Here is a 24,201-nt window from a genome sequence, read left to right as displayed (position 1 = left end):
AAGACAGAAAAGACAGGAGCTGGCCTCTCTCATTTGGTTTATATAGTCTGTTTTGTACTGTGGACTCGAACACTGAGACTAGAGACGTCTGCCATTCTTTAAATTTTTTTCCGGTATCTTTTGTGACGTATGAATAACTTACACGTGAGTAGATTACTCACTGTTTAAAGTTTTTTCCTTTTCAAAAGTAATGGCACCCACTGTGGTTTCCAAGAGTCCTAGAACACTAAAAATATAATAATATACAGTATAATATAATGTTAATATGTTAATATAAATATTTCAATAAACATAAATAAACATCGATAAAATGCATCAACAGTGATACTGATCAGCTCCAAGCTCAAGGTCAAGGGACATGAAGATATAAATAAAATATATAAACAAATCTTATTGCTATTTAAAAAAAGATGGCGTGTAAATGGATCTGACGTTGACAAGCTTTCCGAGGTTTCAGTTTTGGTTTAATGTTGTAGCGTGAGATCAGACAGGCTCAGTATCAGTAGATCCAGTGATGCAGAATTATTTATATGTAATGTTTCCCATCATAGTAAATTTGGATGAACTTGTCCGGCTGTATTACATTACCTGAGAGGGAAACCGAATGATTCTATTTGAGGATCTGATTCATGCAGGTAAACAGCAGTAATAGTAATAGTAAAAGTGCTGGATCATGAAACTCAGACTGTATCACAGCTTAGGAAACTGAGATAAAGAACTCGGCCTCTGAGTCAGCACCATGACTTTAAACCCTTAATCCTGCCTCCTATATTCATTCATTTTTTAGAAGTCAGTCTAGTGCAGGACAAAGGTCTGTTTTCCATTTTGCCAGCTCTGATTGTGTCCTGAATAAGCACTGTACTGTGTGCAGGTCCAGTATGTGGAACTGCTGGGAACTGATGATTAACAGTGTGCCAAGCATCATGTCTTCTTTGTGTGCTGTACAGATCGTCATTTTAGTGTGTTTAAAACAAAAAGTCTTATGTTTTAGACCTTGATCCACAACCTAATTACACCTGCAATAAGTAAATAAAATAAAAATAAAAATATACAGATCTGTCACACTACTGGAGTCTTTATTATGTGGTAAGGTACGACACAGGGTTTTTTTTATTTTAAAACAGAATTTTAAGCTTTTCACATTTAGTATCATTATCAGTGACATCAAGGATGCAAACCTCATGAAAGACAATCATAGTCATAAGAAATAATTTGGTAAAACATGTTTCAAAGCCCTTTTTGTCACAATGGGAAACAACAACCAGTTTATCAGGCAGCAAAAACCCATTAATATTAAGGAATCATTGGTATTTTGGCTGTGATGGACTGGCAACCTGTCCACGGTGTTTCCTACGTTTTGGCCATTGACTCGAACCCACCACAACCCTGAATAGAAAAAAGTAAATATTTCCTGAATAAGCACTGTACTGTCTGCAGGTCCAGTATGTGGAAATGCTGGGAACTAATGATTAAGTGTACCGAGCATCATGTCCGAGCATCGTGTCCTCTTTGTGTGCTGTACAGATTGTCATTTCAGTGTGTTCAAAACAAAAGGTCTTGGGTTTTAGACCTTGATCCACAACCTAAATACACCTGCAACAAATAAATAAAATACAAATATACTGATCTGTCACACTACCGGAAATCTTGTGCTTAAAACCTCATAATGTGTTTTATAGTATTAAAACTAGTAATGACATGACTGGTGTTTTGGCTGTGATGGACTGGCAACCTGTCCAGGGTGTTTCCTACCTTTTGGCCATTGACTCGAACCCACCACGACCCTGAATAGAAAAAAGTAAATATTTAGTAATATCAGGACGAAATGTAAATATGGTAAAGTAACTATAAATAGGCTGAAGAGACTGCCAGTATGCTGTAGTGCACCACCCAGTCATTTTATACTTTATACATCTTATTTAAAAGAAAACAGAGTCTTTATAATGTGGTAGGGTATGATGCAGGGTTGATTTTTTTTATTTTAAAACAGAATTTTAAGCTTTTCACATTTGGTATCATTATCAATGACATCAAGGATGCAAACCTCATGAAAGACAATCAAAGACCTTTATTGTCACAATAGGAAACAGCAACCAGTTTATCAGGCAGCAAAAACCCATTAATATTAAGGAATCATTGGTATTTTGGAGTAGCTCCATGTGTCACAAGCTAAAGAACCTCGGTGTTAAACTGTACCGACTGTAGTTTTGGATTCACATTATATATTCTTTTTAAACGTGTATGGAAGAAATTTAGCAGCTTAGTGAGTCCGTTTTCAGACCAGTTTTTCATCCTTTTCTTAGTAAATAGAGTCTTTATTATGTGGTAAAATACGACGGGGGGAGTCGACTCAAAGAACCGATTCAAAGAGTCGGTTCTTTGAGTCGACTCATCCTGAAGAAACCTTCCTTAAACACGGAAAACAGTATAACATAACCAGATAACGCAAACTAGTTATGACAGCTTATATAATATTCTAGTCAACCAACGTTTGTTCTAGCTGGTTAACTATCCTAACCACTTTAAGCTGATCAAGCTGGGTGATTTCAGTTCTAGAAGCAGAGACAGAATGATCATGTTCAAAACATAACAAACTCCATGATCACCGCCAAGTTTAAATGTTTTATAGTGGTTAAACGAGCAACAATTAATTAAGTATTGTCAGACTACAATTCTCTGCAGAAACGTGTGCACTTACCAGATATTTCAGAATAATATTAGCACTGGCCAGTCATTGTTATTTGACTCCGTTGCTGCTCACTTGACTCGGTGTTAAAGCTGAATCTTGGTTCCTCCCCTGTTTAACGATCTAACTTTTGCTCTTGATCAGGTCAGCAGAGCTCTGAGACAGAACAGATCCTGAGCAGATCCTGAACAGATCCTGAGCAGCACGTACAGACAGAGATCCACCAGCAGTAGATTCATGCCGGACCAGAAAATGTGCAGTAAGGATTCAGGACTGGTTTACCTAATAACAGGGGGATGCGGGTTTTTGGGTCAGCACCTGCTGAAAGTCCTGCTGGAAAAAGAGAACAAAGTGAAGGAGATTCGACTCTTCGATAAGCACTGCGATGCCAGCCTGCAGGACCTGAGTACTGGTGAGTCTGGATCATTTAAACTGGGTTAAGAAGTCCTCCAGCGTCTAGTGCTGCGTCAGTGAACCCATATCTTATCAAATGCAAATGTAGTATACTGTATGTAAATGTATATAATTTCTTCACATGCAGTGTAATATAAGTACAAATTAATGTATGATGTTTTTAAGCTGACATCTAAATTAAGATCTAAATCTGTAATAGGATTTGTGCCCATAAACACCAGCACACGTATTAATAATGTCCAGCAAATATTAGCCTATTAGATAGATAGATAGATAGATAGATAGATAGATAGATAGATAGATAGATAGATAGATAGATAGATAGATAGATACTTTATTGAACCCGAAATAAATTAGAGTCCCAGTAACATTATTCATCAAATACACACTATAGAAATTTAACAATATAAATTCGAAAACAGCACAAACATAACCAAGATTGGAGGTGACCTGAGTTTTACATATATTGCATAACTACAGAGCAGTTATTAATGATGGATTGAGTGTAAGTAAACAAATGGAATGGAATTATATAAACAAATGGAATGAAATTATATAAACAAATGGAATAGAATTGAAAGTGCAGTTCCAAGTATACAGTATATGGTACAGATTAAATATAGATTAAATATTAAATATAAAGTGATAAGTGACGAGTATTGCACATTGCATTAGGCCAAAACAGCTATATCTATATATACATCAACAACTTTATTATTATAATAGAGCGACACGGTGGCTAAGTGTGTAGCACTGTCGCCTCACAGCAAGAAGGTCCTGGGTTCGATCCCCAGGTGGGGCGGTCTGGGTCCTTTCTGTGTGGAGTTTGCATGTTCTCCCCGTGTCTGTGTGGGTTTCCTCCGGGAGCTCCAGTTTCCTCCCACAGTCCAAAGACATACAAGTGAGGTGAACTGGAGATACCAAATTGTCCATGACTGTGTTCGATGTAACCTTGTGAACTGATGAACCTTGTGTAATGAGTAACTACCGTTCCTGTCATTAATGTAACCAAAGTGTAAAACATGACGATAAAATTCTAATAAAACAAAACAAACATTATTATTATATTAACTTTACCCTAAATTTAAGCAGAAGTGCTGGTATACAGTATAATTGACAATGTTTATTTAAACACCCCACATCATATTGTCTGATACATGCCCACAATGGCAAAGAAAAAAATTGCATTAAATTCATTATTTAGTTTGTGATGATGTTAAGCTGGTAATGAACACTATGTCTGGGTTGCTTTTATTGATTTGAGTTTGTAAGAAATTAACACTCATACTTGTGAAGACAGTATATCTGTCTGCCCAATCCTCTTGATGTCCTTTATATTTTTAGCATATGCAATAATATCAGCCGAAACAGAATTTAAAGCTTTTTACATCTGGTATCATTATCAATGACATTATCAATGACATCAAGGATGCAAACCTCATAAAGGACAATCATATTCCTTTTATTACTCTAGTTTTGGGAAGCTGAATAACACTGCATAAACATCCACAGTCGTTGATATTAAGGTTCTAGGCATTTTGGAGTACCCCCATGTGTCACAAGCTGAAGAACCTCCATGTTAAACTGTATATATCCTTTTCAAACTTTTATGGAAAGAAATTCAGCAGCATAGTGAGTCAGTTTTGAGACCAGTTTTCCACCCTTTTCTTAGTACAGGGGAAAAATATTGCAATGATTGTTCCTGGCAATCATATATACACTACAGATGTGTTAGATAGAAATCAGGTTAAAAGCTGCTCAGCTGAATAGCTGGAGTATACAGGGTGGGCCATTTATATGGATACACCTAAATAAAATGGGAATGGTTGGTGATATTAACTTCCTGTTTGTGGCACATTAGTATATGGGAGGGGGGAAACTTTTCAAGATGGGTGGTGACCATGGCGGCCATTTTGAAGTCGGCCATTTTGGATCCAACTTTAGTTTTTTCAATGGGAAGAGGGTCATGTGACACATCAAACTTATTGAGAATTTCACAAGAAAAACAATGTTGTGCTTGGTTTTAACGTAACTTTATTCTTTCATGAGTTATTTACAAGTTTCTGACCACTTATAAAATGTGTTCAAAGTGCTGCCCATTGTGTTGGATTGTCAATGCAACCCTCTTCTCCCACTCTTCACACACTGATAGCAACACCGCAGAAGAAATGCTAGCACAGGCTTCCAGTATCCGTAGTTTCAGGTGCTGCACATCTCGTATCTTCACAGCATAGACAATTGCCTTCAGATGACCCCAAAGATAAAAGTCTAAGGGGGTCAGATCGGGAGACCTTGGGGGCCATTCAACTGGCCCACGACGACCAATCCACTTTCCAGGAAACTGTTCATCTAGGAATGCTCGGACCTGACACCCATAATGTGGTGGTGCACCATCTTGCTGGAAAAACTCAGGGAACGTGCCAGCTTCAGTGCATAAAGAGGGAAACACATCATCATGTAGCAATTTCAAATATCCAGTGGCCTTGAAGTTTCCATTGATGAAGAATGGCCCCACTATCTTTGTACCCCATATACCACACCATACCATCCATTTTTGTGTTCCAACAGTCCTGGAGGGATCTATCCAATGTGGGTTAGTGTCAGACCAATAGCGGTGGTTTTGTTTGTTAACTTCACCATTCACATAAAAGTTTGCCTCATCACTGAACAAAATGTTCTATGTAAACTGAGGGTCCTGTTCCAATTTTTGTTTTGCCCATTCTGCAAATTCAGTGCGCCGATCTGGGTCATCCTCGTTGAGATGCTGCAGCAGCTGGAGTTTGTAAGGGTGCCATTTGTGAGTAGCTAATATCCGCCGAAGGGATGTTCGACTGATGCCACTCTCCAGTGACATGCGGCGAGTGCTACGCTGTGGGCTCTTGCTGAATGAAGCTAGGACAGCCACTGATGTTTCTTCATTAGTGACAGTTTTCATGCGTCCACATTTTGGCAAATCCAACACTGAACCAGTTTCACGAAACTTGGCAAGCAGATTGCTAACTGTAGCATGGGAGATGGGTGGTCTCGTAGGGTGTCTTGCATTGAAATCTGCTGCAATGACCCGGGTACTGCGTTCATCAGACATCAACACAATTTCTATCCGCTCCTCACGTGTTAACCTCTGCGACATGTCAATGGCTGTAAACAAAGAGAAGCTTGTAAATAACTCATGGAAGAATAAAGTTACCAAGCACACCATTGTTTTTCTTGTGAAATTCTCAATAAGTTTGATGTGTCACATGACCCTCTTCCCATTGAAAAAACTAAAGTTGGATCCAAAATGGCCGACTTCAAAATGGCCGCCATGGTCACCACCCATCTTGAAAAGTTTCCCCCCTCCCATATACTAATGTGCCACAAACAGGAAGTTAATATCACCAACCATTCCCATTTTATTTAGGTTTATCCATATAAATGGCCCACCCTGTAGAATTAAAATAGTCCTGAACCTTGATCCTGTAACGCAGTAGAGCAAACACTGGCGTAATCAGTGTAAGAGGTTTGCTGTACAGTCCTTCATCACAACAGCAGTTGATCAGTTGTGGCATTTATGCATTTATGGCACCCAGTGTGTTAATTCCTGTGTAAACTGTTGACATAGGGCAGGTTGGGTTGCTCAGTGTAAGTGAGGGTGTAAATGGGTAATAATGTGTCTTCTTGATTGATTGGCACTTGGTACTGGGCGTATTTCTACCTTGTTTACAGGTAGGCCTGAAAACCACCTTGATAAAGTGGTATTAAAGCTAAATAAGTGGTTAAATTTAGTGGTAAAACGCCTGTATTTCACCCACTCCCATACTCACTATACTCACTCTTATTTAGAAGGCAGAAGTTTCTCCAGAAGGGGGAGCTGATATCACACTGGTAGTTTTTGTGTCTGTTAATAAATTACACATTGTCGTTTTTTTAATTGCAAATGTTAATGCATGATGATGCTTTTAAAACATTTGTGATCCAGTTAATCATGATATTAATTTTTCTTTTGTCATATTGCTTTACCCTATTCTTCCATTCGTGCTATTTTTATTTACGACCTCAACTGTCCACGCATAAAGTGTACGTAAAGGGGAACCTTCATATCTATCACCAAGTAGTAAACAGAACATGTTTCTTAGGAGTTGTAAGGTAATGGATTACCAGAGAGTAAAGGTTTGTAGTCTGGCACACACCCCGAGTCTTAAGGTCAGTTTCCTCCCTGTAGCTTTCCTGCTGGCGTCATCAGACATCCCAATGCTGACACTCCCTCCGTTTGTGAGGCCAAATACCAGAAATCAGGCATTTTCTGGAGCAGGGTGGTAGAAGATTGAAATTAAATTTTTTGCTGGATTAATTGGAATTGGTAGAGCACTTTTTATATTTTGTATCTCAAATCAAATCAAATCAAGGTTTATTTGTCACATACATGGTCATACACAGTACAACTGGCAGTGAAATGCTTTAGTGACTGCTCCGCCACAGTAATTACAAAATAGTTTAAAAAATATATATATTATACAACAAAATATAAAAAGTTTTTAAAAGTAAGAGTTAAGACATTAGAAAAATTAACAATATAATTCTGAAGGTTTTTAAAGATTTTTTCTGCTCTTGTTGTGTTTTGCAAAACATTTTTGGTTTTTTATGTTCATCACAGCCTCTACCTTCACATTTGGACATTTCCAAATACCTATTACACTCCCCTGCTTTATGACACCCATGCTGGCGCCTCCTCTGACGTATAATGCCACCTCTTTTAAATTTAAAAGGAAACTCTGAAACGTTTTCCTTCCTAGTGTTTGGGAAGTGTGAACATTACTGTGACTGGAAAATGTCATTGGTGGCATGACACGGCATCCACCCAGTGTTTATTTGGAACAGCTGGAGGGTGAGTAGAGTTCCTGTGTATGTTTAGGACTCTAGGACATGACACGGCAAGCAAACATCCAGTCATCTTCCTGTAAACATTAAGCCTTCCTATAAACATCTAAAGTTTACAGGTGAATTTGGACCGAAAGTGTTTTGAGTGTTACTGCTTCGTGGAAATAACAGGGGAAACACAGACGGCAGGTTCTCAACGTTCACATGCAATATTCAACACACTCCCACACATGCATGTAACATGAAACTCCCACACACATGCAAGAGGTTAGGTAATTACACACATACCATAGTATGATGGTTCTTTTCAGCTACTTAAAAAAGAAAATGCACATAAACACGTAAATGGAAAAGCAGTAATTAAAACAGACCCAAATATTGGTGAAAATGGTGAAAAGCTAAAAATGGGGAATGCAAACAGGTTGTTTGATGAGTCAAAGACAAAAGAGCAACAGTCATACCTCTTAAGATTATCTTTCATTATCAATCAAACAGTGCTGACTGTGTGGTGGAGCAGGTATTGTAGATGCCTCACCCTAGGACCTGTTTATGAAGAGTTATTCACCTCACCTTCACTTCTGATACTTTTGACAGGTTGTCCAAATACAAGCCATTAAGTGGATGGGAAAATGCAAACGAGTAATTGGTCAGACATGATCTCTGGACCCACTGTGACTCTAATCGATGATGATTTCTAATTTTCTCTTTGTCTCTCTTAGATCGGGTGAAAGTTGTGGTCATTCAGGGTGACATAACAGACTACATGAACGTTCTGGACGCCTGCCACGGATCCGATCTGATCATCCACTCTGCCAGCCTGGTGGACGTGTGGTACAGAGTGCCCGAGAAAACCATCCACACCGTGAACGTCGGAGGTAAGACAAGATTAAACACAGGAAACACTTTTTATTAAACCCTCACCGCACACGACTGAAGCAATCGTGATGGATCTGGTTCAGAGTAAAAAAACAACTGAGGTTAGATTGGAGAAGAATCAGACTTCAGGCTTCCATGTGCGGAACAGAAAAGCGTTTGTCCTTTTAACCGGAGGTCTGAAGTCTGATTCAAGATGTTGCAATCCAAAGGTTGGGAGCTGATCTGTCCAACAAAAAAAAGAAGAAGCGATAATTTACAATTAACTTGGCATATCAAAAGAAGAAGCACATGCTAGGCCTTAAACTCCTGGATTGTTGGTTGTTAAATAATGGGAAGACTCACCTAAGCAGTAGGCCAGTATTTAAACTCTATATTAATGATAACAGATTTGAAATATGATGTCCAGCAAGCTTACGTCTAAATGTTTGTGTAATTTTGACCATGTATTTAATTTGTCACACTTGAATGCACAAATTACAGCTATTAAACCATCTTTTCATTTTCAAAGGTTAAAGTTATGTAAGACCAACTGGCCGTGTGGGGGGAAATATTTAGACCCCAAAACCTGACTGGTTGTGCCACCTTAACCCTTTAATGGTCTCACCATTTCTTTGCATTTCTTAGTTTCTTGGGACTATACCAACAACAAACAATTCATATTTATTACTAGTACACACTGTCTTTTTTTAATGAGCTTCTGACAATCAGTTGAGATGATCACAAAAATGATGCAACTTTTATAGATATAAGTATTTAGACTCAAATTAAGCTCGACCACATGGTTGAGCAGATCATTAAAGGTTTAAGCCACAATTGCGCCTTAATCAAATGCTTTTGATTGCTCTGGGTGCATTTTGGCCCTCTTGGTTTGGCAGATTTGGTTTAAATCAACCACATCAAAGGGCGTTTGAGCTTCAGCTGCCCTGTACAGCATCTCAACTAGATGCAAGTCAGGACTGTGACTAGACCACGTCACTAGTCTGTGCAGGTTACATGGAATTACACGATGCCAGCTCACTCATTTCCTCGGGAGCGTGGCACCGCTGCCTTCCTGTCTGCGTGAAACAGGACATTCCACAGTGGGTGACAGAAAGCGCCCTGGTGACAATAAATTTCACCACATCTAATCTCAGTGCGGGGTTCTGGTTAACACGGGGGTGGGTGTTGGCAGATGACGATGGCTGATTCTACACGTGAGCGGAAAAAATACGCTCGAGTACAGTAGCAGCTTTAAAGGAAATTCAGGTTTGTGGGTGTTCTGGTGTTGTTTTGTTGCAGCAAATGCTGCCTGTTTGATAAACTGTCGCTCTGAATGAGTCTTTATATAAAAAATAAAGCACTGTACGTGTTGCTGAAGGCAGATATTCAACTTTATAACAGGCTGAATAAGTCCATCTGCTCTGCATTTATCAGATTTGATAGTGAACAGAGTGAAGCGGCAGACAGATGAACACGTCGTTTCTCAGCTGATTATATAAAGAAGGAATTTTTCCATTAAACATAAAAACAGGTTTAGTTTTTGTTTTTTACAGCTGTTTTAGCAGGTGGGATTTAATTTAGATTTGACTCCAAGTAAGATGCTTTTATGACGCAGTCTAAAGCAACAGTTCTAATAAAAGGTGTATATATAAGCATCCTAGTTCCAGTGTAAAACTTGTGTGCCCAGTAATTCCTGCACAGCTGCACACCTGGTTTCTACACACACTGTCAATTTTATCAGCTCCACTTACCATATAGAAGCACTTTGTAGTTCTACAATTACTGACTGTAGTCCATCTGTTTCTCTGCATGCTTTGTTAGCCCCCTTTCATGCTGTTCTTCAATGGTCAGGACCACCACAGAGCAGGTATTATTTAGGTGGTGGATGATTCTCAGCACTGCAGTGACACTGACATGGTGGTGGTGTGTTAGTGTGTGTTGTGCTGGTATGAGTGGATCAGACACAGCAGCGCTGCTGGAGTTTTTAAACACCTCACTGTCACTGCTGGACTGAGAATAGTCCACCAAACAAAAACATCCAGCCAACAGCGCCCCGTGGGCAGCGTCATGAAGGTCTAGAAGATGACCGACTCAAACAGCAGCAATAGATGAGCGATTGTCTCTGACTTTACATCTACAAGGTGGACCAACTAGGTAGGAGTGTCTAATAGAGTGGACAGTGAGTGGACACGGTGTTTAAAAACTCCAGCAGCACTGCTGTGTCAGATCCACTCATACCAGCACAACACACACTAACACACCACCACCATGGCAGTGTCACTGCAGTGCTGAGAATGATCCACCACCTAAATAATACCTACTCTGTGGTGGTCCTGTGGGGGTCCTGACCATTGAAGAACAGAGTGAAAGCATATGGACTACAGTCAGTAATTGTAGAACTACAAAGTGCTTCTATATGGTAAGTGGAGCTGATACAATGAACAAGGAGGTGGCTTTAATGTTATGGCTGATCAGTGTATTCAGACCCATAAAACATCCGGATTTAATCACCCCTGGCCTTTTTTATCAGCCTCCACTTTGTTTTTCATTCACTGCCTGCAGTATTTCCTCACAGCTGCTTTTCTGATGAAAACAATTCAGATATTTGCCTTAGTTCTGACAGCATGAGTAATGAACTGATGTAGCACACACACGAGAACCAGGTTCTTCAGAATGAACAGATTTGAAGAACCAGCCTCGTCCATTAAGGCTCTCGCTCTCGCGTCCACGTCTCTCATTCTTCTGACCAGCTTTGCTTTTCTAACTTTAGTTGTATTTTAATAAATGAGAGGAGTTAATACTAACCCTGGATCACTGGAGGTAGATATAAAAACTCGTGAAGATCAGCAGTTTCTGACACACTCGAACCAGCCTGATTGGCACCCAGTGTCACCAGTCAAAGACTTCACAAAAATAACATAAATAAATAAATAACGACAAATAAATAACTTGTCATTTAATGCAAAGTGGGCAGAGACACTTTAATAAAAAATAATAGCTGATCATTTAGATGAAAATGTACCTATACAGATATGAGCTGGGGAATAATAAGTTTACATGAACATCCACTGGTCCATGGTTCTCTTGAGGTCAGTCCAGCACCCGTCATAGCATTTAATTACTGCATTTAACTAGAATTAACCTAAGCCCTAAATCTCAGAGGATTATACCCTAACACTATGATTGGCTGTTAATCAAAAATAAATGGACTTGATATATAGTGAAAATCTCACTGAATGTAGTTCTTAAACAACCGAAATGTAGTAAACATGACTGTAAACAATACAGTCAGCACTGTTATGGGACCGCTGGTACAAGTCTGTTATTTTTTTATAAGTACCAGAGTTTTGTAATGAATTGCTATTTATAATAAACTCAGCAGCCAAGGAAACAAAACCTGTGCAAATAGCCACATATGCAGTTTCCACCTACCCAACATCATCAGCATGCTTAAAGTAAAAGGAAGCACCAAGCAGTTCAATACTGACATTTTTAATATGTAAAAATGTCCGAAATGCTCATCTGATCTAAATAAAATGAAGTGCGGCTCTGTGCACGTTCAGATTTAGGTTGAGCAACCAGATTTGTGTAAACTGAGACAAACCAGCGACTGTGGAAATACTCACCACCACGCAATACAAAGTGTCCCAGTGTCACAACATCCAAACTGTGTGATAGTTGCCTAACTATAAGTGTCGCTAGGAGGAAGAAACATGAGACAGTTTCGTGTGTCAATGAGTCAAACGTATGATTGAAACCAGTTGTTTTAAGATGTTTGAGTAAATAAGTATCAACATAAGTTTAACTTTATACACTTAACCAGACTGCACCTTAATAAAACACAGCAGCTAACAACACCAACAAAACATGATCAATATAATATTGAGGGGTCACCACAGCTGGACTTTCTGGTCCGCGATCCTGATTTGAGACAGTTTCACCCCGGATGCCCTTCCTGACTCAACCCTCCCTATTTTATCCGGGTTGGGACCAGCACTTAGAGTGCAGAGTATGTTCTTAACCCCATGTTAAGACAAAACAACTGATTTTCAAATGTACGTTTGACTCCGAATTCACCGTTTCTGATGCAAGTCTCTTCCTCTTAGCGTCACACAATTTCCTTCAAACGTTTCATGATGTGACACTGGCACAATTTTGTATTGCATGGTGAGTATTTACCCGATTACCTGAAGGAGGCGGTTTGTAAAGGCTCAGTTTACACAAGGTCGTTTAAATCTGATTGCCCAACCTACTTCTGAACGTAGACAAAGGTGCACCTCATTTTATTTATTAGAAATGGACATATTCACGTATTTATACACATTCAGTGCTCAGCAAAGGAAAACATTTATAATAGTAAGTAATTACTAAGGGATTTTTTGTAGTTTTTATTCCCTGGAACACAGATGTGTCCTCGGCTTGCAGCCACATGTGTTCCAGCTACTTCATCCCTCACAGTGCCATTACAAAACTAACTTGTGTTTAAACATAACATACTTTGATTTCTAAGATTTTTAAGTGTTATAAAATGTTATAAAAACTAGGGCTGTCGAAGTTAACGCGATAATAACGCATTAACGTGATCTCAATTTAACGCGATTAAAAAAAATAGTGGCGTTAACGCAAATTGTATTTCATGTTGAGACTGGTAGAACAAACGATTTAATGTCGGACTTGCCACCGTTGTTTATTTGTGGTTTGTTAAAATAATATAACCCAGCGTGGTATTGTACCGAGTACCGAATACCGGACAGCTGAGTCAAGCACGCTAGTCCATGAACTATGGAAGCCCCAAAGGGTCAAAACACACTCACTTCGTGTAGAAACGTCCATACTACAGTATATATACAGTATGTATGTATTTGCATATGTGTACTTGAGTATGTGTGTATGTATTTGCATATGTGAATATGTATATGGGTATTTACATGTGTGAATATGTATGAATATGGGTATATATGTGCATGTACTGTATATATGTGGCTATATTGGCCTAATTGTGCAATATTGTCACATGTCACTTTACTATTTAATAATCTGATAGTTTAATTACTATTCAATTTTTACACTAGCAATATACTTTATGCATCATTACAGTTATTCATTTTATGTAAATAACAAGAAAGACTCGGTTCTATCTATCTGTCTGTCTGTCTGTCTGTCTATCTATCTATCTATCTATCTATCTATCTATCTATCTATCTATCTATCTATCTATCTATCTATCTATCTATCGATCGATCTATCTATCTATCTATCGATCTATCTATCTATCGATCTATCAAACCATTGTCACGATACAACCACAGAAAAGTCTGTTACAAAAACTCCCTTACAGTTTTCTCTTGTCCCAGCAGTTTTTAACATCAGTACATTTAGCATAAAATGTGTTCACCATTTTAATTGTAACATTTCACTTAAAAATCCTTCTTTTCTATAACATTTACACAGATTTTTTTTAATGCGATTAATCGCGATTAACTACATGAAATTCTGAGATTAATCGCGATTAAAAAATTTAATCGTTTGACAGCCCTAATAAAAACTAGTAATTATTAGGGCATCAATTAAGAGTTTTGGGGATATACCCAAGGTAACACCTGTAATTATGAATGATAGTGAAAGCAACATTAACCGATCAGTGTTTATGCTATTTACGTTATAAACAAAATTACAACATTGTTTGTTAATACAATATTTTAAACCAGATTGTTTCCTCTAAAGGTGCACTGGTCAATATTTGATCTTTATTCTTACTACTGCTAATGAGCTTAAGGACACAATTAAACAAAACCCTTGAAGTGACATGACAAAGCAAGTTTGTTTTTATAATAAATGGAACCAGGCTGACTTGTTTACATTCCTCCTGATAGTTACACAACAGACTCCCTTGACAGATCTTATGACGCCACGCTTTTACACTGTAGCTTATGTAACATTATTTGGTGCATAAGTACCTCTGAAAGAGGGTTCAGACTTCCCCCCTCTATACACAGGAGCCCACTAGTGCATGAGATTGTCGGGTGTCTCTCTAATTATTAGGGAGCCAGGAATGCCTCCCAAATCAGGGTCGATTATTTTATTTTGAACTCTGAGCTTTAACTCGCTATGGCTGGATAATTATTTATGTTCCACCTGTCGAAGGTCTGATGTTACTGTTTTAATCTGTACTTAGTGCCATGCTGGGTTCCTCATTATACTCCAGCCACTTAAAATAAACAAGCTGTTTTAATCACACCTTTATCACAAAGAAAATATTTATATACAGAGAAAATGTGACCTTAATTAGGCTTAGGACATTTTTAGAAAGTGTTTACTGCTACAGAATATGATAACAATATTTATCAGACAAGTGGTGAGGAAAAATCTGACATTTGAAAGAGTGGAAGGAACATTTACCTTTCATGATTACAAGAACAGAATTCATCTGGCTGGGTCAGACATTCTTTCTACCACAATTCAAGTCTCAAGCATCTAGTGGAAAAGTTTATCTCTAAGGTGGGTGGGAAAGCGAATCCAAAATAACAGAAACAAACTCGGTTTTAATATTATAAGCCAGTCGCATCGCATGAAAGTGGAGCTGAAAGTAATGACTGTACTTGTACTAAACTGTACTAAATAGTGTGTGTAACAGTCTAGTTACCCATTATTTAGGACGCAGCCAGGAAATCAAGTCTAAACAAAGTCTGGATGAAGTTAAATGCATGTATAAATAAATACTTATGATTTGTAAGACACACACTGGAGACTGACTGTAGTATTGCCGTACATATTTGGCAATATTTTGATTTTTTTTTTCTTCTATATTTTATGCGTTTTTCTCCCAATTTAACATAGTCAATTTATCTTCCGCTGCTGGTGGATCCCTGATTGCAGTCTATTGCTGCTCACGCCTCCTCCGACCCACATGCAGCCCTCAGCGGAACCCTTTTCCACCCATGCACTCTGCACAGGTGACTCTCTATCTGCCAATCAGGGTCCTTACACAGCACTTGAAGACCCCACACACATAGTCCGGTCATCCCTCCCTGCAGGCACTGCCAATTATGCCCGCTAGATGAACCGAGGAGTTCAGAATCTTAGCGCTGGTGTGCTAGCGGAATATCCCGCTGTGCCACCTGGGCCCCAATCGCAGATGATTTGACTATTACTTAATGTGTTATGTTATTAATTTTTGGTGCTTTCAAGTCAGTTCCAACTCCTGATGACCATGTGGACAGTATTTCTCCAGAACATCCTGTCCTCTGTTTGAGTCTTCAGTCTTCTTAATCCTCTTGTGTCTGGGAAGTTTTCATTAAACTTTCTAAAGCTTAAATAATAATAACAATAATAAGATTTTATTTGAAAAGCGCCTTTTATGACACCCAAGGACACTGTACAATAAAAATAAAGAAAATCTCAACATAATTATAAATAAAATACACATTTACAAACATGGAGAGCACCAAACATGTGGCACAGTTCTGAGTCACCCAAAAGCTAGCTGGAAAAGATGAGTTTTGAGATGGGTTTTGAACACAGCTGCAGATGAGCAGGGACTTATCTCAAGATGGAGATTATTCCACAAAAAGACCATAATTTTCAGTCAGGTAATACATTGTTCAATGGGAGGTAAATAATAACTAAAGAAATAAAGGGATTGATGATAAGTCAGGAGAACAGCACCAGTTCTGCTTTTTGGAGCTTACAGACTATTAATTGTGATTATTTTTTAACAGCTCCAATACCCTCCACTGTTTTTGTTAGTTAATGTTGCTTTACTTTTGTTTCATCTCCAGGAACAAAAAACATCCTAAACGCCTGCACGGAGCTTGGAATCCAGCACTTGGTCTATACCAGCAGTATGGAGGTAGTTGGACCCAACGTGAAAGGGGATGCATTCATCCGGTGGGTTTGTTTTCTAAGCTCTCTCTGGATTTTACTGGACCTTTTATTCTCCGTGGTTCCGTTCCAGTCCTCACATTTTCCTTCACGCTCTCTTGTCATTCTCTAGGCTTTACTTTTTCTCTGTTTTGAATGTATTTCTGTTGAATTAAGCTTTTAATGATGAACAATATGGTCCTCAGATATGAGCCAAAAATGCATTTCTGCACTGAGTACTTTGTACCTTTCTTTACCAACATATCTGCACTGAATCTTCTCCAGTAATGCTCGATAAGATAAAAGAATAAAAAACCTGCTTTATTTATTCTGAGAATCTGTGAGCGCTTCTCAACACACAATCCCTTTAGATCTCTACAGTGTTTTAAAGTGCTGAAAACAGAACCATAAATATTTATGTTCTCCAATTCTGAAGTAAATGCAGCTTCTGTTTTATCTAATGTTCATATCTTAGTGATAAAAGTTCTAAAGTTTAGTGTAAAATTTAGGCACTTACAAGGAAAATTGGGAAATAACATAAATAGACCATGTCAGAAAGATAAGAAGGGTGTGGGTTCGGTTCAGGAATGCAGTTTTAAAAATACATTCCACTCATAGCTTCCAAATTTATAGCAGAAGCTGCTGTAGGACCTCAGCGCTGCACTGCTGGCGGTTTTTCTCGCTCCATCAGTTCAGTTTAATTCTTATCTAAAGTGCTCGATCAGGTGACTGGAAAAAACTAACAAATACTTTTACCCCTGATAGATGTGAGCTGACACACTGGCTGAACCTGTTTACTCATCAATCACTGTGAGAAAGACCAGAGAAGCAACCACATACCACAAAACATTAGCTGGAAGTGACTGTAATAAAACTAACCAGTTCTTAAAAACCAATTCTCAAATACATTGTGAGGAGGAGGATTCGAGTGGCCAAAGATAACACAGGCGCTCAGGTGCTGGGTGCTTTAAGCTGGTCAATTAGATGTGTCCGGGGGAAGCTGGGCAATTGGATTGGCCCCACGATGGATTGGCATCGATCCTCCCCTGCATCAGACACGACTAACTGTGTCTGTTGGTCGCCCAGTCATGGAATCTGCGTTCAGTGCACATGTTTAATCTGAGACATGAACACGGTTTGCTTTCGTTGGATTTAATACAAAGCCGCACAATATGAGACGAGGATGAAATGGAGCTGACGATATTAAAAATGAATCAAAGGAGATCTTGTGTATCCCAGATCGGTGTGAGGGGTTTTCCGGGCTCGTTCCCACAGACTGTTCGGGCGAGCCTGTCTGTCGGCCTGTTTTTCTTTTCTTTATGTTATTGTCCATTGTATGAAGGCATAACTTACCTTCCTGTCTTTCATGCAGGGGGAACGAGGACACGCCTTACAACGTATGTCATGAGATGCCGTACCCCAAGAGTAAAGCCACAGCGGAGAAACTGGTGCTGGAGGCCAACGGTTCAAAGGTACCGCCGATACACTCGGCTCTGTGTTTATTTTTCTTTTTTTCCTTTGCAAATAAGGTGTAGCTGAGATCACCTCTCTGTAATGGAGCAGCTCAAGCTTAAACAGTGTGTAATCGTAACATGACGTCCTTCATTTCTTTTCCAATTACTCATGACCACTTTATTAGAAACGCCTGCACACCTACTCATTAATGTAATTATCTGACCATAAAAACATACAGTCACGGGTCAAGAGCTCTGTTATGGCATCGATCACATCTGCAGAAAAGAAAAGAAAATGTTGTACTCAATCCAGCCCATCTGGCACCAACCACACCAAAGGTTCTTACTTCAACAAAGAGCTTTTCAATCTGTTTTAAAACGTTAGAATTATGGGATCTAATGTAGTATAATGACATGAGGAGTCAGAGTTTTAACTATTTTACTTGGTCTCTTGGTGCAGTTTTATCTGTAATGGGTGTTTTTGTACCTCAGAATTGTGTGTAGCGCAGTATTTTACCAGCACTTGGAAAATAAAACATGATTCTTTAAATTATATTTAGAATCTGACGTCTTAGGGTCTCTACATGGACAAATATCTTTAAAATAGCATTCTGAGATGCTTGTTTACAAGGTTTCTAGCATGTATATGGGAAATAAATAAAGAGCTCAGGCCTGTTTATTTCCAAGAGTGTTCAATGGGGGGCGGCACGGTGGCTAAGTTGGTAGCACTGTCGCCTCACAGCAAGAAGGTCCTGGGTTCGATCCCCAGGCGGGGCGGTCCGGGTCCTTTCTGTGTGGAGTTTGCATGTTCTCCCCGTGTCTGGTTTCTTCCCACAGTCCAAAAACATGCAGTCAGGTTAATTGGAGGCACTGAATTGCCCTATAAGTGAATGTGTGTGTATGTGTGTGTGTGTGTCTGCCCTATGATGGAATGGTGCCCGTCCCGGGTGGTACTGTGTGCCTTGTGCCCATTGAAAAGCTGGGATAGGCTCCAGCACCCCCCCCCCCCCCCCCTTCCGCGACCCTAATTGGATAAGAGGTTAAGAAAGTAGAAAGTGAGTGAGTGAGTGAGTGTTCAATAGTGTTAAGTTCAATATAATTTATAGTTTCCAAAATAAATGTAGTATTTCAGTTCGGTTGGTCCTAATAAACAAAGAAACATCATTAAATCATTTTTATAAGATAATTTTATTTGTTGTGCTTGATTATGGGGTGAAATTGGTGTTGAAATTAGTTTTTTTATCTTGATTTCTCAGTCCTGGAGGACACGGTGCTGCAGGTTTTAGTTTTCTGTTGTATTTCTCTAATCTGATGAGCTCATTAGCGAGTTGTTAACTTGGACTGTTAGAGGGGAAAAACCACACAAGTCTCCTGATAAAGAGATTTTTCCCTCATTATTAGCGCAGTAGAAAGACGTACCTGTCTGTACATGAGCCGGAACAATCAGCCTGTGTGTTTATGTAACGAGGGAAAGGTTTCAGCATGTTCTCCTCCAGTAATAATAAACACGCCCAGTATTTACGTTTGGTGATCGGAAAGCAGCGGGCTTATTAATTTGTCCGCGGTTTAAATGAAGGCTTCACGTCCTCCAGTACTGCCTGACAGCCGCTGATTTAGTGCCTGTAAATTTATAGACTGTGAATGTGTTTCATTCATCGCTGATTACACTGATTACAGCATCTAATGGAAATTGTGTCGACAGATACGATAACATAAAATCCTCGTACACTTCGTCACGTGTGAAATGCTCGTGCTCTGTTCCTGTCACACGGCGAAGTAAAATCGTTCCGAGCTGCAGTATGAAATGAAGCATGTCTCTGAGGAAGCACATGCTAGCCTTCACCATCCCACCTTATCAGCTCAACATGATAGTACAGTTAACACTCAGTAAGAAGCCATTAAAAACAAGAACTCTGAAGGAAACATGATGATAATTTTTCTTTTGTCCCTCTTTTTTAGGTAAAAGGGGGCGCGACCATGTACACGTGCGCCCTGCGGCCCACAGGCATCTACGGCGAAAAGCACCAGCTGATGAAGGAATTCTACATGATGGGCGTTCGGACAGGCGGCTGGCTCATCCGAGGGGTTCCACAAGACACCGAGCACGGGCGTGTCTATGCAGGTAAGCTCAGTGGTGAAGGAATTGGCCTCAGAATTTTAAGGTTGCTGGTTCAAGCCCCACCAACACCTTTACTGTTAAGCGTTTACACTGTATTCAATCACAATTGTAAATCGGTTTGGATAAAAGTGCCACAAATGTAGGTCCAGTTTTTTATGGTAGTGGTGGCTCAGTGGTTAAGGTACTGGACTAGTAATCAGAAGGTTGCTGGTTGAAGCCCCACCACTGCCAAGTTGCCACAGTTGGGCTCCTGAATAAGGTTCTTAACCCTCAGATGCTTGAATTGTCACAATTGTAAGTCACTTTTATTTTTAAATGCCAGCTTGTTTTGTGGTACAAAACTGTGTTGTGCTCAGCTCAGAAGATTGGAAAATCATAATTAAAATATTATTAAAGTATTATTAATATATTTGATGTCTGTTTATTTTTGTGCTGTAGGAAACGTGGCGTGGATGCATCTTTTGGCAGCGAGGGCGCTGTATGAGCACCCCGATAGGCTCGCCGGCGAGGTGTACTTCTGCTACGACGATTCTCCCTACAAGAGCTACGAGGACTTTAACATGCAGTTCCTGTCCGCCTTCCGTTTCCGCTCGCTGCAGATGCCGCTCTGCCTGCTCTGGATGCTCGCCTGCATCAACGAGGTGCTCCGTTGGCTGCTGCGGCCCGTCTGCTCGTTCACGCCGCTGCTCAACCGCTACACGCTGGCCGTGGCCTGCACGTCCTTCACGGTCAGCTCGGACAAGGCGCTGCGTCACTTTCAGTACCGCCCGCTGTACGACTGGCAGCAGTGCCGCGACAGAACACAGGGCTGGGTGGACACGTTCCCAATGGACACGAGCACCAAGAAAGCCTGATGTTAACGAGAACATCATTATTAAGCTAATACGCAAATTTAATCAGGATTATTAGTGCTTAGTAATCAGTCTTAAGAATTTTTGCTAGCATGTTTATTTGTACGTACAGCTACAAGGGTTTTTTCCCCTGGATTCAAGAACCAAGGACGTTTGGCACTAAGGGACGCGGCCTTACTAGAGACAATGTTAATAAGAAAAGAGGTGCAGATAGATGTAGAAGGATCTAGCGTAGGTTTATGAGAGTTGCGAGGATTCTGAAGGATGTGATAATGATAATATAAGTGAGGAATAATGAATAGGTATTTTATTTTATTATGATTGCTCAGACTGATCATAATCAACATCATCAGTAGGATTATTGGACTGTACTTGATGCACTTGATGCATTTTTCCAAGGACACGGGTACCATTCTGTACTAATTCTCAGTTTGAATCAGTTATTATTAGCATAGCAGGTAGCTCCAGAACCCTGGTCTTATCTTCACTATTAGCCTCTGCAAACAGGTCTTGTCATCTAGTTGTTCTGATCACCTCTGTAGATGTGTAAGTGTATGAATCTATTCTAAAAACTATTTCTGTAGTTCTATATATAGTTCTATTACTGTGTTTGCATAAATCCGTATTTTTATACACGTCGATGTACAAGTTCTGTACTGATAGCAGCATTCAACCATCCCACACTTTACATGAATTACCTCTCCGATTTTTTACTGCTTTTTAATTGTATTGTCTGTTTTCATTCTCTTAATAACAATAATTGATATAATTGTTAGCATATTATAATTTACATATTTATTCATTACAATTAAATATATTTATTTGTATAAACCAACTAATAAACATGTGTAATCTTATTAAAGGGCAATAATGCTGGCTCTCCTACATCTCCTATCGGTCCTCCACTTCATGCCCAACACCCATGCCAATCAAGGAGACTAGCACTTCCAAGTACTGGAAACCCCCGGTTACCTGAGCAGTAACGTGCACAGAGAACACAATGCACTCCTGAGTATTCCTTCTGGCATTTCACAAAGATTTGGTAGTTTCACTGTTACATTTGCAATGAGGTAGCACCTCATCCTACTTCCCTCCCTCCCTCAGACACGTCCAGTCGTCTGTGTGGAGCGACCGGGCCTGTGCCACCGCTGAAACTCGAACCTGGACCTTCCATTTGTAAAGTGGTCAAAAATGAATAAATAGAAGATTAGAAAGACTTGACTTGTAAGGTTTAAAGGTTTGTGGGTTTTGTGAGTGTTTCCATTAACCCAGGACTGATGCTGGTACTGCAGGACGAGTTCTGGGTGCTTTGGGCTGAGCTCCGTAATTCCATTGAAAGGATTTTTCTTTTACAGTGAATGTATGACAGGATTCTAGAGAACTCTGTGCTTTCATCATTCTGGCAGCGATATGAAGAGAACACCCTGTCCTGTTTCCGCATATCAACCGCCAGTAAACCATTCCAGCTCGAGGATGAATCGTTTGGGGGTGAAGATCCTGTCTGATGTATAGCGCTCGGTGTTTCCAGGTTGGCTCCAAACCCACTGCGACCCTAATCAGGATGAAAGAGCTTCTGAAGATGAATTAAACGTGTATTGATTAATGCACTGATCATAGATTGTTGTTCTATATGCAGTGATGCAGTGAAAATGTATAAAATCCAGGTGATTAATATAAAATAGAATTAGACAATTAGGTTTTAGTTGATGTAAGGTGACCCTGAGTGTCATGAAAGGCGCCAACAAATAAAATCGTATTATTAAACTTCTATTGTGTTTTTCTGTTCAGAGACACCAGATTTTTATGCTTCTCGTGGCTTTAGGGCCCTAAAAATGCTGCTATTTTTTTAACAGGGTTGTATTTAAATGATCATTCATGTCAGTAGATTTATCTGGAAATGTGCTTCCACTTTTTAAGCCTTTGTTCCTCCACACTGTTGTTATATAAGCTTACTTTATAGAAACAAGAACACAGACATAACAGTGCGGTTTAGGAAATTCCTAGCAACAAACGAAGTGAAGATGGAGCAAAACACAGCGACTGTAAACCAGACTGTTAATGTGTTACTGACTGGAACAAGTTTTGACAAAGCGACAGGTCGGGTGTGATTGTTAGAACTCATCTGTCCATGAGGAGCGGGTGTGTCTGCCGGTGTGGCTGGTCTTCAACCAACCCAAACAACCACATGTACAAGGTACTTCATCATCTTCTTACAAATGCGACTACATGGAGTCTCCCAAAAAATATTCAGATATGCTCCAAATGCCCCCCTTTCAAAGTCCTCTCAATATATATCCTCCTGAGACCCAGCAATTCATTTTTGTCCTCTGTGGTGGACATGTGTCTGAGATCTAGCACCATTTATGCTATCCATTTGAGTACTACTGTTCTACATAGAGTACATCCTGGACTTTTCAGTAATTTCACATTTGTGGGGGTGTGAAAAACATAGCTCATGAACTTTATTTTCAAAGTGGCTACAATCTCATATTCCACATTTTATGGCAACAAGCAAGCGGTTCTTTGCTGATATTATGTTTCTGTTGCTAATAATCAAATTGTGTCATCAATATGAGAGTCTTAACTTCAATTTAGAAGGATTTCAGAAATGTACAGCAATTTTACCCCTCTCAAAACACAACATTTATTTAATGTCCTTTGTAGTGGACAGTGGGACTTACTACCTCCTGTTTTTAGACTATTTCTATACATGGAAGCAAATGGCTGAGTAAGGCAGAGAAGATTTTATTCAGAAATTATACAGATTTAGAGCTGTCAGGAGATGAGGAAGAGGAGGCCTAGATATCAAAATATCTAAACCTTTTTTCTTCTGGGTCTCAGGAGGATATACTGATGTATATAAATAATAACTAATCATATTCCTCTCACTAGCTTTTGCATATGTTAGGATCCATCAGTGTTCCCATCAGTTGTGGATATGGCAGGGATATTTTAGATCGGCAGGAAGGCCCCACCCCTCGCTTCCTGCAGAGTTTCCCCGCAGTGTTCAGTTCATGGCTACAGCCTTGCTTACACTCAGTTAGGATTGTGTAGTTGTTGTAATCATTCTTTGGGAAATCTTGCAGTATTCGTATCGCTGCTCGA

General features: G+C 39.5%; 1 protein-coding gene and 1 long non-coding RNA gene across 3 annotated transcripts; one reads left to right on the top strand and one right to left on the bottom strand.

Annotated features, from left to right (window-relative positions):
- Positions 1-1,059: 1,059 nt before the first annotated feature.
- Positions 1,060-2,788, bottom strand: LOC134336019 (uncharacterized). Of its 2 annotated transcripts, XR_010015680.1 has the most exons (4): positions 2,699-2,788; positions 1,753-1,784; positions 1,480-1,593; positions 1,060-1,386 (listed from the first exon to the last, which is right to left on the bottom strand). It is a non-coding gene; the product is annotated as an uncharacterized LOC134336019 (long non-coding RNA). The 2 variants fall into 2 exon arrangements; XR_010015679.1 differs by having other exon boundaries at positions 1,060-1,593.
- Positions 2,789-2,825: 37 nt separating this feature from the next.
- Positions 2,826-22,864, top strand: hsd3b7 (hydroxy-delta-5-steroid dehydrogenase, 3 beta- and steroid delta-isomerase). The gene is made up of 6 exons (XM_063018695.1): positions 2,826-3,098; positions 8,677-8,832; positions 16,591-16,699; positions 18,045-18,144; positions 20,086-20,248; positions 20,684-22,864. Exons 1-6 carry the CDS (start codon positions 2,924-2,926, stop codon positions 21,097-21,099), a joined length of 1,119 nt encoding a protein of 372 aa, XP_062874765.1. The 5' UTR covers positions 2,826-2,923; the 3' UTR covers positions 21,100-22,864.
- Positions 22,865-24,201: the final 1,337 nt, after the last annotated feature.

The sequence above is a fragment of the Trichomycterus rosablanca genome, chromosome 22, assembly GCF_030014385.1.
Source record: "Trichomycterus rosablanca isolate fTriRos1 chromosome 22, fTriRos1.hap1, whole genome shotgun sequence".
NCBI lineage: Eukaryota > Metazoa > Chordata > Actinopteri > Siluriformes > Trichomycteridae > Trichomycterus > Trichomycterus rosablanca.
Note: the sequence above shows the minus strand (reverse complement) of the source record. Positions and strands in the feature narration are given on the sequence as shown.